Below are 19,856 nucleotides of genomic sequence, written 5' to 3' on the forward strand. Positions count from 1 at the left end.
TCTTTTATTTGGGACCTGATCCTGTGTATCTCTTCTAGCTGTTAACTTGTATCCTTTATGGTATTCTTTATTAAACTGGTAAAATGTTTTTCTGGGTTCTGTCATCCTCTCTAGCAAATTAATAGAAACTAAGGGGGAGGTTATGGGAACCTGTAATCTACAGCCAATTAGTCAGAAGCACAGGTAACATCCTGATGCTTGCCACTGACATCTGGAGTTGCAGGTGGAGGGCAGTCTTGTAGGACAGAACCCTTAACCTGGGGAATTTGGTCTAATTTTTATCCTTTTGTATGCATAATATACTTAAAGCCACATTTTATTTCTGTTGTAGGCTAAAGGAAATTATTTTTAAAGAGAGAAATTCGAAAGTACAACTGGAAGTTATGGTTCACAAACTTCAAAATGAAATAAAAAAACTTACTATTGAATTAATTAAAGCAAGAGATGAGCAAGAGGATCACATTAGACACTTACAAACTCTAGAAAAAGCATTAGAAAAAATGGAGAGGCAAAAAGGACAACAACAAGCAGCACAGGTACTTCTTACCTGTCAGTTGTATGGATGAACACAGATTCTGCATCTGTTCCGAAACAGTTTACATGGGATTAAACTGCACAGGACCACTCACATGTGGATTTTTTAAAAATAAATATATTGGAAGATTTTTTTGGAGATCTGTGGCAATTTGAAAAATCATATTCTCTATTTTCTCTAAGTATACAGTATATAATACAACATACAAAATATGTGTTAACTGACTTTTTAATGTTATTCCTGTCAACAGTAGGCTATTAGCAGTTAATGCTTCTGGGGAGTCAAGTTATACTCAGATTTCAACTGCACTGGGGGATCAGCACCTCTAAACCCCCATGTTTTTCAAGAGTCAACTGTATATTATATTGTAAGAGATACAAGGCTACATGCAGAGATTAGTTTAAATATCACAAAAGTTTGTTCTGTGAAATTATTTCTGAATTAAGGCTAGTAGCACAGAAAGCAATTATAAGAAGACTTGGTGGGAATACTTCAGGTTGTTAGGCCTCTGTTCCCAGAGAGCCAGGTTTTAAAAATCTTGGGGTGCTTAAAAGTATTATTGACATGCTTTCTGAATGGAAATTGTCATTAAGATCTATGATGACGTAAGCAATATTTAATGCTATTTGTGTTTGGTTTCCCAGGCTGTACTTTATGTGTACATCATTTAATAATCATCATTTAATAAATTTTAAAAATCAACTTGGTCACTAGTCTTCTTATTTAAAAGGTACTTTTCTTAGGGAATTGACATTAAAATAGAAGCAAGGGAGATTATTATCTAAATACTGTAATTGTATGTATTTTACTTAGATGCGACTTATCCAAGAGGTGGAACTCAAAGCTGCCGCTGCTGATGCAGAAATAAACTTACTTAAAACTTCCCTTTATCAAGAAAAGGAACAAGTACAACAGCTTCATGAACAACTTGCATTGAAGGAACAAGAACACAGGTAAATGAAAAATATATCAGAAACATACTAGCATTTAAAAATAGAAAAAGAAAGCTACTTTGTTCCTTATTCCTCCACCAAAACTAGGCAGTGATTGAGCAGTGGTAAAGTCTGACAGAATTAGCTCATGGAAGATAATGTATTCATTGAAATCAGTCTTATGGTATGAACAAATAGCTTAAAAACGAATAGGTGACTTTATTGAGGTATAAGCTTAAACAATGAAGTTTATTCTGCATTTCTCCAAACCCAGCCAAAAGTTGGTCATTGTAATATAGAGCAAAATGTTTTAATTAACCTCCAAATAACTATTTATTAATCAGAATTCTTTATTCCTCTAAAGCAGAGGTCAATGAACTTTTCCCATGAAGGGCCAGATAGAAAACACTTTAGGCTTTGCATGTGTGTTCCACACCAACCCCTTTCAGGTTCCTGGACTTGGTTCCAGTGTGTGTGTTGCAGGTGAGGGGGTGGAGTGGTTCCTATGCACAACACCAGACAATTCTTAAATACCAGCAGGGTGTCTGAGAATTCAACTGAATTCTAATGCTGTCTGCCCAAAAACATTACACAAATCCACACACTAAGGGCTCTGTCCTACAAGACTGCCCTCCACCCCCAACTCCAGATGCCAGTAGCAACCACCAGGATGTTACCTGTGCTTCTGACTAACTGGCTATAGATTAGAGGTTCCCAAGACCACCCCCCCTTAGTTTCTATTAATTTGCTAGAAAGGCTGACAGAACTCAGAAAAACACTTTACCAGTTTAATAAAAATACCATAAAGGAGATTAAAGAAGGCGGTGTGAGAAGTGAGACAGGCTTCCTCCTAAAACTGCATATAATATGAAAATATAATTAATACAACTAATCCTGAAAGAGCAACAGGAAAGAGATCTGCGCCAAACTGCATGCTCCTGGAGAAAAGAACAGACCTCACAGAACAGGATAACATACCAAAGCCCTGGCCCAGAGTGACCCAAGCCCTTCCCCCACCCCAGCTCACCAACAGGAGGAAGAGAAATGGAGTGGGGAGGGAGTGGAGGCCTGGGACTGCTGAACACCTAGCCCTGGAGATCTGCTCTGGGAGCTCAAACCTACATTGCACTGTGCTCTGGTGATTAGTGGGGTTGGAAAGCTGAGCTGGGCATAATACCTGGACAGGCTGATACCAGCTGCTTGTGGAAAACGGATCCATATCTGGCTGCTCTGGGACAAAAGAAAGGCAGGCATTCTGAGAGACTTCCTAACAGTGAGAGGGCTCCTAAGGGGCAAGGAATGCACAGAGCTTACTGCTCAGGAGAAAGAACAGGTAGCAAAATTGTCCTGGTATACTCTGCCCAGCAGGGTGGGAACTCTCACAATCTTCAGGCACTTCAGCCCCCTGGCTGGCTTTATATCTCCAAGGCCCCTCTCCGTGATACACAGCCTGCTGTGACTTCTGGACAGCCCTGCAACTACTTAACAAACCGGCAAACCCTGCCCTGGGGTTAGACCAGCCAGAGGGAAGCCCCACCTACAGCAACTACAAATGCAAAGCATAGGGGCTTATACCTGTGTGCTCGGCTCACTGGTTCTGGCAGTGGAGACAGGCATAGCAACCAGGAAACAGGAAACAGCTCTTTCCTACCCCTAGGCACCAACATCACACCCTCTTGACCCCCGACATTACTCTAGGGGCTGAGCAGCTCCAGAGAGTAGAGCTTCTGGGCACTAGATGGTGTCACATACAAAAATGAAACATCAAAGGAACCTGGTTCAAAGCAAAATTATAAATACACCAGAGAAGACTCAAATGAAATTGATCTCATGAATCTTCCTGAAAGAGATTTCAAAATAAAAATCATAACCATACTCATGAAAATAGAAAAATATTCAAGAAATCAGGAATGAATTCCAGTGGGAGACCCAATCATGCAACACAGTATCAGAAATGAAACATACAATGGAAGGTTTTAAAAGCAGAATATATACAGTGGAGAAGACGATAAATGGAATAGAAATTGGAGAAGAGGAATACAAAGAAGCTGAGGCACAGAGAGAAAAATGGATCTCTAAGAATGAACGAATACTGAAAGAACTGTGACCAATCCAAACAGAACAAATATTCATATTATAGGGGTACCAGAAGAAGAAGAGAGAAAAAGGGATAGAAAGTGTCTTTGAGGAGGTAATTGCTGAAAATTTCCCCAATCTGGGGAAGGAGATAGTCTCTCAGGCCATGGAGGTGCACAGATCTCCCAACACAAGGGACCCAAGGAGGACAACACTAAGACATAATAATTAAAATGGCAAAAATCAAGGATAAGGACAGACTTTAAAAGCGGCCAGAAAGAGAAATAAGATGACATACAAAGGAAAAGCCCATCAGGCTAACATCAGACTTCTCAGCTAAAACCATACAGGCCAGAAGGGAGAGCATAATATATTTAAGACAATGAAGCAGAAGGGCCTTGAACCAAGAATACTGTCTGGCAAGGTTATCATTCAGATATGAAGGAGGGATTAAATAATTTCCAGATAAGCAAAACCTGAGAGAAATTACCTCCCACAAACTATACCTACAGTGTATTTTAGAGGGACGGCTATAGATGGAAGTGTTCCTAAGGTTTAATAGCTGACACCAGAGGCAATAAAACCATAGTAAAGAAGTAGAACAGTTAATTACTAAGCAAATGCAAAATAAATAAACCCCCAAAGTCAATCAAGGGATAGACAAGAGTACAGAATATGACACCTAATATATATAAAGAATTGAGGAGGGAAAAAAAGAAAAAAGAACCTTTAGATTGTATTTGTAATAGTATACCAGGTGAGTTATGTTAGACTCTTAGGTAGTTGGGAAATTAACCTTGAACCTTTGGTAACCATGAATCTAAAGCCTGCAATGGCAATAAGTACATACCTATCAATCACCCTAAATGTAAATGATCTAAATGCACAAACCAAAAGACATAGAGTCACTGAATGGATAAAAAAACAAGACTCATCTATATGCTGCCTACAAGAGACTCACCTCAAACCCAAAGACATGCACAGACTAAAAGTGAAGGGTTTGAAAAAGATATTTCATGCAACTAATAGAAAAAAGCAGGAGTTGCAGCACTTGTATCAGACAAAATAGACTTCAAAACAGTCACAAGAGAAAAGAAGGACATTACATAATGATAAAGGGGTCAATCCAACAAGAAGATACAACCATTATAAATAGGCACCTGACGGAAGCACCTACATATGTGAAACAAATACTAACAGAATTAAAAGGGAAATAGAATGCAATGCATTCATTCTAGGAGACTTCAACACTCCACTCACTCCAAAGGACAGATCAACCAGACAGAAAATGAGTAAGGAGACAGAGGCACTGAACAACACGTTAAAACAGATGGACCTAACACATTTACAGAACTCTACACCCAAAAGCAGCAGAACACACATTCTTATCAAGTGCACATAGAACATTTTCAAGAATAGATATACTAGGACACAAAAGGAGCCTCAGTAAATTCAAAAAGATTGAAATTGTGGAAACCAGTTTCTCAGACCACAAAGGTATGAAACTAGAAATAAATTATGCAAAGAAAATGAAAAATCACATAAACACATGGAGGCTTCACAATATGCTCCTAAATAACCAATGGATCAATGACCAAATAAAAATGAGATCAAGCAATTTATAGAGACAAATGACAGTAATAATTCACCACTGCATAATCTGTGGGATGCAGCAAAGGTGGTGCTAAGAAGAAAGTATATTGCAATATAGACGTACCTCAGGAAAGTACAATCTGATATGGACAGTCTAAACTCACAATTAATGAAACTAGAAAAGGAGCAAATGAGGCCCAAAGTCAGTAGACGGAGGGACATAATAAAGATTAGAGCAGAAATAAATAAAATTGAGAAGAATAAAACAATAGAAAATCAATGAAAGCAAGAGCTGGTTCTTTGAGAAATAAACAAAATAGATAAACCCCCAGCAAGACTTATCAAGAAAATAAGAGAGTCTACACACATAAACAGAATCAGTAATGAACAAAGAAAATTCACTACAGACACCACAGAAAAACAAAGAATTATGGAAGACTACTATGAAAATCTATATGCTCACAAACTGGATATGTAGAAGAAATGGACAACTTTCTAGAAAAATATAATCTTCCAAGGCTGACCCAGAAAGAAACATAAAATCTTAACAGACCAGCTAACAGCAACGAAATTGATTTGGTTATCAACAAAATACCTAAGAACAAAATTCCTGAACCGGATGGTTTAACTGCTGATTTTTTTTTTGTAACGTTAATGAACAATTACATGAGCAACATTATGGATACTAGACTCCCCCATTTATCAAGTCTCCACCACATACCCCATTACAGTCACTACCCATCAGCATACTAGGATGCTATAGAATCACCACTTCTCTGTGTTTTACTGCCTTCCCCATGCCCCCTCCCTACATTATATGTGGTAATTTTAAGGCCCCTTTTCCCCTCTTATCCCTCCCTTCCCACCCATCCTCCCCAGTCCCTTTCCCTTTGGTAACTGTTAGTCCATTTTTGGGTTCTGTGAGTCTGCTGCTGTTTTATTCCTTCAGGTTTTTCTTTGTTCTTATACTCCACAGATGAGTGAAATCATTTGATACTTGTCTTTCTCCACCTGGCTTATTTCACTGAGCATAATACCATCTAGCTCCATCCGTGTTGTTGCAAATGGTAGGATTTGTTTTCTTCTTGTGGCTGAATAATATTTCATTGGGTATATGTAGCACTTCTTCTTTATCCATTGATCTGCTGTTGGACAGTTAGGTTGCTTCCTTTTCTTGGCTATTGTAAATAGTGCTGCAATAAACATAGTGGTGCATACGTCTTTTTCAAACTGGGCACCTGCATTCTTAGGGTAAATTCCTAGGAGTGGAATTCCTGGGTCAAATGATATTTCTATTTTCAGTTTTTTGGGTATCCTCCAGAACTGCTTTCCACAATGGTTGAACTAATTTACATTCCCACCAGCAGTGTAGGAGGGTTCCCCTTTGTCCATATCCTCACCAACATTTGTTGTTTGTCTTTTGGATGTTGGCCATCCTAACTAGTGTGAGGTGATATCTCACTGTGGTTTTAATTTGCAGTTCTCTGATGATTAGCGATGTGGAACATCTTTTCATGTGCCTGTTGGCCATCTGAATTTCTTCTCTGGAGAAGTGTCTGTTTGGATCCTCTGCCCTTTTTTTTTTAACTGAATTATTTGTTTTTTGTTTGAGGTGCATGAGCTCTTAATGTTTTTTTGTATGTCAACCCCTTACCTGATGTCACTTATGAATATATTCTCCCATACTGTAGGATGATTTTTGTCCTATTGATGGTCTTCCCCGGGGATATATGAAGAAGTTGCTTGTGTTTATGTCCAAGAGATTTTTGCCTATGTTTTTTTCTAAGACTTTTATGTTTCATGACTTAAATTTAGGTCTTTGATCCATTTTGAATTTACTTTTGTGTATGGGGTTAGACAGTGATCCAGTTTCATTCTCTTACATGTAGCTGTCCAGTTTTGCCACCACCATCTGTTGAAGATACTGTCATTTCCCCATTGTATGTCCATGGCTCCTTTATCATATATTAATCGGCCATATATGTTTGTGTTAATATCTGGACTCTCTATTTAGTTCCACTGGTCTGTGAGTCTGTTCTTGTGCCAGTACCAAATTGTCTTGATTACTGTGGCTTTGTTATAGAGCTTGAAGTTGGGAAGCAAGATCCCCCCACTTTATTCTTCCTTCTCAGGATTGCTTTGTCTATTTGGGGTCTTATATGGTTCGATATGAATCTTAGAACTATTTCCTCCAGTTCGTTGAAGAATGCTGTTGGTGTTTTGATAGGAATTGCATCGAATCTCTGGATTGCTTTGGGCAAGTTGGCCATTTTGACAATATTAATTCTTCCTACCCAAGAGGATGGGATGAATTTACATTTGTTAGTGTCCTCTTTAGTTTCTCTTAAGAGTGTCTTGTAGTTTTCAAGGTATATGCCTTTCACTTCCTTGGTTAGGTTTATTCCTAGGTATTTAATTATTTTTGATGTAATTGTGAATGGAATTGTTTTCCTGATTTCTCTGTGTACTAGCTCATCATTAATGTATAGGAATGCAACAGGTTTCTGTGTATTAATTTTATATCCTGCAACTTTTCTGAATTTCTATATTCTAGTAGTTTGGTGTGGATTCTTTATAGAGTTTTTTATGTACAATATCATGTTACCTACAAACACTGACAGTTTGACTTCTTCCTTACCAATCTGGATGTCTTTTATTTCTTTGTTTTGTCTGATTGCCATGGCTAGGACCTCTGGTACAGTGTTGAATAAAAGAGGGGACAGTGGGCATCCTTGTCTTGTTCCCAACCTTAGAGAAAAAGCTTTCAGCTTCTTGCTGTTAAGTATGATGTTGGCTTTTGGTTTAGCATATATGGCCTTTATTATTTGTGGTACTTGCCCTCTATACCCATTTTGTTGAGAGTTTTTATCATGAGTGGATATTGAATTTTGTCAAATGCTTTTTTAGTATCTATGGATGTGATCATGTGGTTTTTGTCCTTTTTGTTGATGTTGTGAATGATGTTGATGGATTTTCGAATGTTGTACCATCCTTGCATCCCTGAGATGAATCCTGCTTGTCATGGTGTATTATCCTCTTGATATATTTTTGAATTTGGTTTGCTAATACTTTGTTGAGTTTTTTTGCATCTATGTTCATCAGGGATATTGATCTGTAATTTTCTTTTTTTGTGGTGTCTTTGCCTGGTTTTGGTATGAGAGTAATACTGGATTCATAGAATGAGTTTGGAAGTATTCCCTCTACTATTTTTAGGAAAACTTTAAGGAGAATGGTATTATGTCTTCTCTAGATGTCTGCTAAAATTCAGCGGTAAATCCATCTCAACCAGGTATTTGGTCTTGGGTAGTTTTTTTGATCAACAATTCACTTTTGTTGTGCATAATGGGTCTGTTTAGATTTTCTGTTTCTTCCTGGTCAGTCTTGGAAGGTTGTATTTTTCTAGAAAGTTGTCCATTTTTTCTGAGTTATCCAGTTTCTTAGCATATATATTTTCATAGTATTCTCTAATAATTCTTTGTATTTCTGTCCATCGTGATTTTTCCTTTCTCATTTCTGATTCTCTTTACGTGTGTGATTCTCTTTTTCTCTTAATAAGTCTGGCTAGGGGGTTATCTTGTTTGTTTTTTCTATGAATCAGCTCTTGGTTTCATTGATTTTTTTCTATTATTTTATTCTCCTCAATTTTATTTATTACTTCTCTGATCTTTATTATGTCCCTCCTTCTGCTGACTTTGGGCCTCATTTTTTCTTCTTTTTCCAGTTTCAATAATTGTGACTTGAGACTATTCATTTGGGATTATTCTTCCTTCTTTAAATAGGCCTGGATTGCTGTATACTTTCCTCTTAGAACTGCCTTTGCTGCATTCACAGAGGTTGGGGCGTGGTACTGTTGTTTACATTCATCTCCATAGATTGCTTGATCTCTGTTTTAATTTGGTCATTGATCCATTGATTATTTAGGAGTGTGTTGTTAAGCCTCCATGTGTTTGTGAGCCTGTCTGTTTTCTTTGTACAATTTATTTCTAGTTTTATACCTTTGTGATCTGAGAAGTTGGGTTATAGAATTTCAGTCTTTTTGAATTTACTGATACTCTTTCTGTGACCTAGTATGTGGTCTATTCTGGAAAATGTTCCATGTGCACTTGAGAAGAATGTGTATCCTGCTGCTTTTGGGTGTAGAGTTCTGTAAATGTCTATTAGGTCCATCTGTTCTAGTGTGTTGTTCAGTGCCTCTGTGTCCTTACTTACTTTCTGTCTGGTGGATCTGTCCTTTGGAGTGAGTGGTGTGTTGAAGTCTCCTAAAATGAATGCATTGCACTCTTATTTCCTCCTTTGATTCTATTAGTATTTGTTTCACATATGTCAGTGCTCCTGTATTGGGTACATAGATACTTACACTGGTTATATCCTTTTGTTGGACTGACCCTTTTATCGTTATGTAATGTCCTTCTTTGTCTCTTGTGACTTTCTTTGTTTTGTAGGCTATTTTGTCTAATATAAGTACGGCAACACCTGTTTTTTTCTCCCTGTTTTCATCACCTATCTTTTTCTATCCCTTCACTTTTAGTCTGTACATGTCTTTGGGTTTGAGGTGAGTCTCTTGTAAGCAGCATATAGGTGGGTCTTGCTTTTTTATCCATTCTATTACTCTGTGTCTTTAATTGGTGCATTCAGCCCATTTACATTTAGGGTGATTATCAATAGATATGTACTTATTGCCATTGCAGGCTTTGGATTCGTGGTTACCAAAGGTTCAAGGGTAGCTTCTTTACTATCTATTCTAACTTTTAACTCACTTATTACACTATTATAAACACAGTCTGATGATTCTTTATTTCTCTCCCTTCTTTTTCTTCCTCCTCCACTCTTTATATGTTAGGTGTTTTATTCTGTACTCTTTTGTGTTTTCCTTGACTGATTTTGTGGATAGCTCATTTTATTTTTTGCCTTTAGTTAGTTATTTGGGTGGTCTTCTTTGCTGTGGTTTTATTTTCTCTGCTGACATCTATTTAGCCTTAGGAGTACTTCCATCCAGAGCAATCCCTTTAAAATACTCTGTAGAGGTGGTTTCTGGAGGCTAAATTCCCTCAACTGTTGCTTATCTGGAAATTTTTTAATCCATCCTTCAAATTTAAATGGTAATCTTGCTGGATACCATATTCTTGGTTAAAGGCCCTTCTGTTTCATTGCATTAAATATATCATGCCATTCTCTTCTGGCCTGTAAAGTTTCTGTTGAGAAGTGTGATGATAGCCTGATTTGTTTTCCTTTGTAGGTGATCATTTTTCTCTCTCTGGCTGCTTTTAATACTCTGTCCTTGTCTTTGATCTTTGCCATTTTAATTATTGTATATCTTGCTGTTGTCCTCCTTAGGTTCCTTGTGTTGGGAGATCTGTGGGCTTCCATGCTCTGAGAGACTATTTACTTTCCCAGCTTGGGGAAGTGTTCAGCAATTATTTCTTTAAAGACACTTTCTATTCCTTTCTCTTCCCTCTTCTTCTTGTACCCCTATTCCATTATCAATCTCTTACACCTCATCCAGTCTTCTTTTTAATCCTTCTGTCATTTGTTTCATTTCTGTTATCTCCCTCCAGAATTCATCCCTTAGCTTTTGCATATTTCTCTGCAGCTCCATCAGCATAGTCATGACCTTTAATTTCAATTTTTTCTCAGTAAGATTGGTTACATCTGTCTCACCAGTCTCTCTCTCTGGCGTGTGAGTGATTTGGGACTGGATCAGTTTCTTCTGCCTTTTAATGGCCATAGAAGTGATCGCCGGTGAGTGGCCCATGTGTCAGCTTGGTGAACAAAGTCCTTTCCTGCTTCCTGGTCACCTTGCCCTTCTTTGCTGCCTGTGCTGGTTAACCATACACAGGGAGCAGTCTCTGGGTTATTCCCCTAAGCTGCCTTGGTGGGGCGGCCCTCTGCAGAGCTTATGGCACTGGTGGGGGTCGCAGGTGAGTGGCATGTGTTCTCCTGCAAGGACAGCACCCCTTCGTGTCTTCTGGACTTTGTGCCAGCTTCCTCTGCCTGTGCAAGGCAGCTGTGCGCACAGGGCAGCCTCTGGGTCTGGCCCAGTTAGCTGTGCATTCTGAGAAGATTCTGTGTGGTTGCTGTGGGCGGGGCTACTTCACGGCTGGTCAGCCAGTCTGCTTGCAGTGCTGGCAGGGAGGAATGAACAGCCGGCTGCTTATCGCCGTGAGGGACTTTGGAGCTGTGTTGCCACCCAGAGGGTTAGGACACCTGAAGTTCCTTAAAATTCCCAGCCTACTGGGCTGAGTGTGTCAGGACCATTTTGTCCACCTGTTAGGCCCTTGTCCCTTTAAGACTTTTAAAGCTCCCGCTTTACTTTTTTCCCAGGGCAATCTACTGTGGGGACCTTTTGGCAGTCTCAGTCTCATATTTTACTTGTCCATTTCTCTAATATCCAGCACACCATGCAATGTGTGTCTGTGCTCCCCGTGTACTATGGCTGGTTATTTAGGAGTCCTGTGCTTCCAGTCCCTACCCGCTCTGATTCTTTTCCTCCCGCCAGTGAGCTGGCATGTGAGTGCTCAGGTCCTGCCAGGTCATGGCTTTGTATACCCTTTTCATGAGATACTGAGTTCTCACAGATGTAGATGTAGATGTAGCCTGGCTTTTCTACTATATCTTCTGGTCTCTCTTTTAGGAAGTTTTATTTGCTGTATTTTCAAAATATATACATTTTTGGGAGGAGATTTCCACCACCCTATTTGCACCACCATATTGAGACACCATCATCACTGCTGAATTTTAACAAACATTTAGGTAAGACCTAATACCCATTTCTCCTTAAAGTTTTCCAAAATGTAGAAGAGGAGGGAATACTTCCAAACTCATTCTATGAAACCAGCATCACTCTAATACCAAAACCAGGCAAAGATACCACACACAAAAAAGAATTTCAGTCCAATATCCATGATGAACACAGATGCAAAAATACTCAACAAAATATTGGCAAACCAAATTCAGAAACATATAAAAAAAATCACCATGATCAAGTAGGATTTATTCCAGATGCAAGGATGGTACAACATTTGAAAATCCATCAACATCATCCACCACATAAACAAAAAGGAGAACAAAAACCACATAGTAATCTCCATAGACACTGAAAAAGCATTTGACAAAATTCAACATCCATTCATGATAAAAATTCTCACCAAAATGGATATAGTGGGCAAGTACCTCAACATAATAAAGGCCGTTTATGACAAACCCCTTTAATATCAGGAACAAGACAAGGATGCCGCCCCTTCCACTTTTATTCAACATAGTTATGGAGGTCCTTGCCACAGCAGTTAGACAACACAATGAAATAAAGGGCACCCAGATTGGTAAGGAAGAAGTTAAACTGTCACTCTTTGTAGATGACATGATATTGTACATAAAAAAAAACCCTAAAGAATCCACTCCAAAACTACTAGATCTAATATCTGAATTCAGGAAATTTGAAGGATACAAAATTAATACACAGAAATCTGTTGCATTCCTATACACTAACAATGATCTAGCAAAGGGAGAAATCAGAAAAACAATTCCATTCACAATTGAATCAAAAAGAATAAAATACCTAGGAATAAACCTAACCAAGGAAGTGAAAGACCTATACTCTGAAAACTACAAGACACTCGAGAGAAATTAAAGAAGATACCAATAAATGGAAACACATCTGTGCTCATGGATAGGAAAATTTAATACTGTCAAAATGGCCGTTCTGCCTAAAGCAATCTATAGATTCAATGCAATTCCCATCAAAATACCAACAGCATTCTTCAACGAAGTAGAGATAATCATTCTAAAATTCATATGCAACAATAAAAAACCCTGATTAGCCAAAGCAATCCTGAAAAGGAAGAATAAAGCTGGGGAGATTACACTCCCCAACTTCAAACTCTACTACAAAGTCACAGTAATCAAGACAATTTGGTACTGGCACAAGAACTGAACAATAGACCAATGGAACAGACTACAGAACCCAGATATAAATCCAACCATATGTGGTCAATTAATATACGATAAAGGAGCCATGGACATAAACAATGGCAAAATGACAGCCTCTTCAACAACTGGTGTTGGCAAAACTGGACAGCTACATACAAGAGAATGAAACTGGATTATAGTTTAACTCCATATGCAAAAGTAAACTTGAAATGTATCAAAGACCAGAATGTAAGTCATGAAATCATAAAACTCTTAGAAAAAAACATAGGCGAAAATCTCCTGAATATGAACATGAGCAGTCTTCCTGAACGCATCTCCTTGAGCAAGGGAAACAAAAGCAAAAATGAACACGTGGGACTACATCAAAGTAAAAAGCTTCTGTATAGGAAAGGGCACCATTAGCACAACAAAAAGACATCCTACAGTATGGGAGAATATATTTATAAACAACATATACAACAAGGGGTTAACATCCAAAATATATAAAGAACTCTCAAGCCTCACCACCCAAAAAGCAAATAACCCGATTAGAAAATGGGCAGAGGATCCGAACAGACACTTCTCTAGAGAAGAAATTCAGATGGCCAACAGGCACATGAGAAGATGTTCCATACCGCTAATTATCAGGGAAGTGCAAATTAAAACCACAATGAGATATCACCTTACACCAGTAAGGATGGCCAGCATCAAAAAAAACTTAAGAAAAACAAATGCTGGCAAGGATGTGGAGAAAGGGGAACCCTCCTGCACTGCTGGTGGGAATGTAAGCTAGTTCAGCCAGTGTGGAAAGCAATATGGAGGTTCCTCAAAAATCTAAAAATAGAAATACCATTTGACTGAGAATCCCACTCCTTGGAATTTTCCCAAAGAAAACAACTTCTCATTTTCAAATAGACACATGCACCCTATGTTTATTGCAACACTATTTACAATAGCCAAGATACGAAGCAATCTAAGTGTCCATCCAGCAACCTAAGTAGATGAGTGGATAAAGAAAAGGTGGTACATATACACAATGGAATACTATTTAGCCATAAGAAAGAAACAAGTCCTACCATTTGCAGCAACATGGATGAAGCTGGAGGGTATTATGCTCAGTGAAATAAACCAGGCAGAGAAAGACAAGTGCCAAATGATTTTCCTCATTTGTGGAGTATAACAACAAAGCAAAACTGAAGGAACAAAACAGCAGCAGACTTACAGACTCCAACAAGGGACTAGCGTTTACCAAAGGGTAGGGGTGTGGGAGGGTGGGTGGGGAGGGAGGGAGAAGGGGATTGAGGGGTATTATGTTTAGTACACATGGTGAGGGGGGTCACGGGGAAAACAGTGTAGCACAAAGAAGGTAAACAGTGAATCTAGCATCTTACTACACTGATGGACAATGACTGCAATGGGGTATGGGTGGGGACTTGATAATATGGGTAAATGTAGTAACCACATTGTTTTTTCTTATGAAACCTTCATAAGAGTGTGTATCAATAATACCTTTATAAAAAATGTAAAATAGAGTACCATAGAGGATGCAAGTTAACAGTCAGAAAAGATGCATAGGACCAGGTTCCAAATAAAAGAGCTTCTATGCTCTCGGATTTAAGGCCTGGCTTAGTGGCACATGGAAGCATTCTAGGTCTCCATGCATAAAAGCTCTCTCAATAGAGATACAAAAGGAAGATAATCCTCTTCTCTTGGGTTTTTAGGAGGACTTAATTGCGTAATCATGTTTGACTAAATCATAGGCCATTCGTTGACTCAACCTCTAGCCCCCTTTATTGCATGGGGTCCAAAATCTCTTACTAACAAAACAAGGTATCCATTTTACCTTTAAGGTTCTGAAGTGTTTACAGGAACTGGATGAAGACCAAATATATCTCATCATATTGTAGCAGTCCATACCTAACTATGCTTTTTTAGCACAAAAGTACCTATAGACAATATATAAACAAATGTACATGGCTATGTTCCAATAAAAGTTTACTTCCCATACAAAGGGCAATAGGCCATATTTAGAGCATGGACTGTAGTTTGCTAACCCATGCTCTGAAGACTCCATCGAAATTTTAACATTTTGAGCTAGTTAGGTGCTTACTCCCCTACTACTTGAATTGTATGATTGCCATGATTTAATTGTGTTTGTTTGCAAACCAGTTTTGTTGTTACGTAAATTAAATGTTAATGTACAAATTAAACTTTGATGCCCTGGGGAAAATTGTCATATGTGTGAGCAAGACAACTATAGAAAATTGGGGAGAAATAACAAAAATCTAAAATCTTAAAAGGTACATATATCTTTTGACATCTTGTTATCAAAACTGGAAATAATAGATCTTGTGTTATGAGTTTGACTTATTCAAGAAAATTAGTTGGAATATTCTAAAGAATAAACTCACATTTAAATGGAAAACTGTGTCAAAAGATTAGTGAATAATTTCACACTTTAACTGATATTTCTCTGTTAACCAAGTACTGGTATCAGTCAGACTAATTTATTGTACACCAAAGACTCAGCCAAAGTAGAAGATACAATGAAGTAGAACTTGCCTTCTACAAACCCACCTAAATAATTTTAGAAGCCATAGAATGATTTTGAACTATCTCAGTGAAATTAAGATATAGCATATTCCTCTTATCCCTATCACCACTGAATACACTATCAAATCACACTCAAATTCTTTATCTACCATCCTATTCCCAGTTTCTGTGTTTGAAAGTGGGGAGCTTATCTTAAATTAACAGTAGAGGACTATTTAACGACCTTTGAAGTTTTTCTTTCCAGGTGAACATCCTCCTGTGATATCTCTGTTTTTCCATTCCAGGAAAGAACTTGAAAGAAAGGAGTTTTTTAGTGATTCTGAGTTCCAGGAAGCCTTAGCTAAAGAAATAGCTAAACAAGAGCAAAAGCATGAGCAAGATATAAAAGAATATCAAGAAAAAATTGATGCATTAAACCAACAGCTTATGGATTTAGAAAATGAGTTCCGTTTTGCTTTAACCATTGAAGCCAGAAGATTTAAAGATGTAAGAATTTGCATCTAGCTTTTTGTTGAAAACAGAATCAGCAAGATGTGCTTTGATATGAGGGCTACATTTTAGAATCCTAGCTCTATTTACATATTGGCTCAGTGATCTTAAGCAAGTTACTTAGATTCTTAGAGCCTTAGTGTCTTCACATAAATAATAACTACTGTACAGGGCTGTTGCAAAAATTAAATGGGATTATAAATGATCTGGTAAGGAAAGCACTGGAATAAGAATTGGGAAAACAGAACTGTCTACTATTACCATAGAGCAAGGATTGGCAAACTAAAGCCCCCAGGCCATATTTGGCCTACTGCTATTCTTGTAAATAAAGTTTTATCAGAACAAAGCCACAGAAACATATTTTCTAAATATTTGGAGAACTGCTATTTATAAGGCAATTTTGAAATACAGGTTAAAGATGGTTTTGAAAATGTTGCAACTGAGTTAGCAAAGAGCAAGCATGCTCTTACTTCAGCTCAACGAAAAGAAAATGAGTCTTCTTCTTTAATTAAAGATCTGACCTGTATGGTGAAGGAACAAAAAACAAAACTTGCACAAGTTTCCAAATTGAAACAGAAAACAGCAGCAAATTTACAGGTAAGGCATTGTATTATACTTCTTTTTAATTTTTTACATCATTTTCTCAAATATATATGAATTTAGGAAGTACACAATTACAAACTTTTCAGTAATACTAATTATGTGTTTGATGTGTATGAGAAAAGTAACATGAGATTAAACCATGATTTCACAAGTTGTATTGTTTATACTAAAATAGTATTTAAGTAAAGTAAGTGAATTGATTTTAAAGACATACTAAGTAAATAGATGCCAGTTGTATGGTGACACAGCAAAAACTGTGATGGTGATAATCATGTGGTTGAAGTCTAGGAAATGCCACATAAATTGCTGATAATTTGTGATAATGATGGTTGGTTTTAGATACAGCTATAATTTTTAAATTAATGTCTTTATTGCCATTGTCTCAGTTTTAAACATTAGTGGTATTTTGCTCAAGAGAACTTACTTCCTAAAAGTGACTTATTGATATAAATGCTTGCTGGGAAATTTTGGGTATTCATGTGTACTTGTTCTTTTAAGATAGAATAAAATTCAGTGTTTAAAGGTGTAGCCTCTTAAAATTTGACTTTATTTCATGACCTACATTTATCTTTAGTTAATAAAATTAAACTTTTTCTGATATAAATTTAAGAAGTTATTTTTATTTGCTTAAAGAGCATTTTTCCTCATAAAATGCAAATAGAGAATAAATAACTGCTTAAATATAATAAATCACTTTTTTTTCAATGTTTTTTGCGGACATACAGCATCAAATCAATACCCTTGAAATTTTGATTGAAGATGACAAGCAGAAGAGTATTCAAATAGAACTTCTCAAGCATGAAAAAGTCCAGCTTATTTCTGAGCTAGCAGCCAAGGAATCACTAATTTATGGTTTAAGAACAGAAAGAAAAGTATTGGGACTTGAGCTGGCACAACAGGGTAAAATTCTCACATTTTCAAAGGGAAATAGCCCATCATTCTAAACCAACTGTGCGTTTTAGAAAGGAAAGGAAGGTCTTAAGTCTACTTAAACACACCAAGAAAGAAGGTGGTAACACTGTATATGGAAGAATAAGTGTGCATTTGCCACCCAAACAGGACGGAATGCCCCTTAGGAAATGGGAAATAGTTTATTGCACCAACTTTGAAGCTATAGCTCTGGTTTTTTTGTTGTTAATTATCTTCCCAATGTAATCTTTTTTTCTTACGAACAGGTGTGCCTTTATAGTGCTACAGCTGAATAAGTCATTGAAACTAATTCTCTTGTACAATGACTTAAAATTATATGTACAGTGTGCAGCATTCAATTTTTTTGTAAAAATGTTAGTACCATTTATCATGTTATGCTTGGACAAACATGAACTTGTTATGAGTGAAAACCACTTTAGGTTTAGGTAAATTTACCCTCAGTTTCCTTCCCTCCAACCACAATAAAGCAAAATGTACACTGTATTATGGCATTCATAAATACTTTATAAACTACCAATAGGTAGATGTTGGTCTTCATGGACCATCACTCATTTGTCTATTCCATGTAAGAATATTTAACATGATTTTGTTTGAACGCCGTAACTTGACCAATTAAATAATATATTTCTCAGTTTGTTTCTAATCTGTGATTCCAGGTTTTCAAATAGCACAGGTGTTTAGAGAGCCTTTTTCTTCCTCCTTTCTTTCATATTGTGCTTTTATATTTTTTGTTGGTCTTTTCAGCCTTTTTTAAATTATTATTTATACTTTAAAATAGATGTTCATATAATGCAAATCCTCCAAGGCCTTTTAACATTTGTTACTGAGGATCTTTGTTTCTTAGGATCTTCAATAGCCCAAAACCGTGGGCAACTAGAGGCTCAAAGTGAAAGTTTACGTAAAGAGAATGAGTCTCTGAGAAAGGCAAGTGAACGTGATAATGATACATTAAGAATTAAGTGCAAAATTATAGAAGACCAAACAGAAACAATTGGAAAATTGAAAGAGGTAACTTTGGCATTTTATTTTGGGAAAAGGGTATATGGGAGATTTGAAAGTATATGTATACATAAATTTTCAAAGTATCCAATAAGTATCTGTCTCAATGAACCCCAACTGTTGACTTTAAAAGTGCTATATGACTGTTGTTTATTAAATTGAAATTACTCTTACTTCAAAATTTTAAGGAGAATGTTATAGCCCTTTGAAATAACTGGAAATAGTGTCAATAAAGGGTTAGGAATCAAAAGGTAACTAGTGTTTTATGTATCCTTTTGAAGCATTGTTTAGTATTTTCCAGTATTCCTAAATCACTTCTCAAAATATCACAAAACCTACTATCCTACATTTAAAAGTATATGAATAGATTGTAAAAGATTCATGCATGTTCCCAAGGGAAACCTACTTCTTCAATATGGCCCATCTTGAGAAAGAATACTAAGGGGATCATGTTTCAAGGTATCTTACCTGAAAATTCTCCACAGAAATTTTCTGAAAGCTGTCTTGACCATTGAATCAAACTTGAACTCCAAATTTTCTTAAAGTGTAAAAATAACTGACAAAAGGATTTTAAGAAACTTCTAAGTGGGATTATAACCCATAGAGTTAGGAATTCATTCTTTAGAGTAATTATAACTAATTAAGATTTGATTTTTTTTCTTAGTCATATTTTATATTTTAGAAACTCCTTGAGAACTTAGGTTCATCAAGTACGTAAAATAAAGAAACATTTAACACCATGTTGCCATATCCATTGCTAGGTTTAGGCTATGACTACTTGAACTATGTTACCCTAAAACAATTATATTGGTGTTCACTTGATTGAAATTGTGGTTTTGGTATATCCAGACTTTAAGCTCTATCTGTCATACGTGATAAGCCACCCTGAAAGTTACTGAAATTCTTTAGCAGTACGCCTTTTTTCTTGTAATTTTAAAAATCTAGCCAAGCATATATTCCTTTGAGTTAAGTAAGCTAAATGTGAAACAGAAAGTTGTGACTGTAAATTTCACAAGGCAAAGCAGATAATACTCTCAGTATAATACATTGTTTTTGACATAAGTACTTCCACAATAAGATGCTGCTTCTTGTCAATCTTTGAAAAGGAAGGAAGGGACTAGTAATGAGTGACACAGTAGGACCAAAAAACAGATGAGTTTTAGTTTTAGATTTTTGGTTAAAGTTTTCAGATTTTCAGATTTTCAGTACATTTACTTTAAAGAATGTTGTATATATCACCT

The 19,856-nt window shown here is 36.8% G+C and overlaps 1 protein-coding gene across 2 annotated transcripts in view; it reads left to right on the top strand.

The window, feature by feature from the left end:
- The window catches only part of LRRCC1 (leucine rich repeat and coiled-coil centrosomal protein 1), a 55,443-nt gene that overhangs the window by 23,914 nt on the left and 11,673 nt on the right, over positions 1-19,856 (top strand). For both annotated transcript variants that reach the window (XM_036998138.2, XM_036998140.2), the window contains exons 10-15: positions 332-536; positions 1,349-1,488; positions 15,879-16,080; positions 16,495-16,680; positions 17,412-17,586; positions 18,461-18,624. In XM_036998138.2, coding sequence (XP_036854033.2) covers positions 332-536; positions 1,349-1,488; positions 15,879-16,080; positions 16,495-16,680; positions 17,412-17,586; positions 18,461-18,624 — 1,072 coding nt within the window. The remainder of the gene's footprint in view (positions 1-331; positions 537-1,348; positions 1,489-15,878; positions 16,081-16,494; positions 16,681-17,411; positions 17,587-18,460; positions 18,625-19,856) is intronic.

Source organism: Manis javanica, chromosome 2, assembly GCF_040802235.1.
Source record: "Manis javanica isolate MJ-LG chromosome 2, MJ_LKY, whole genome shotgun sequence".
In the NCBI taxonomy this organism is placed as follows: Eukaryota; Metazoa; Chordata; class Mammalia; order Pholidota; family Manidae; genus Manis; species Manis javanica.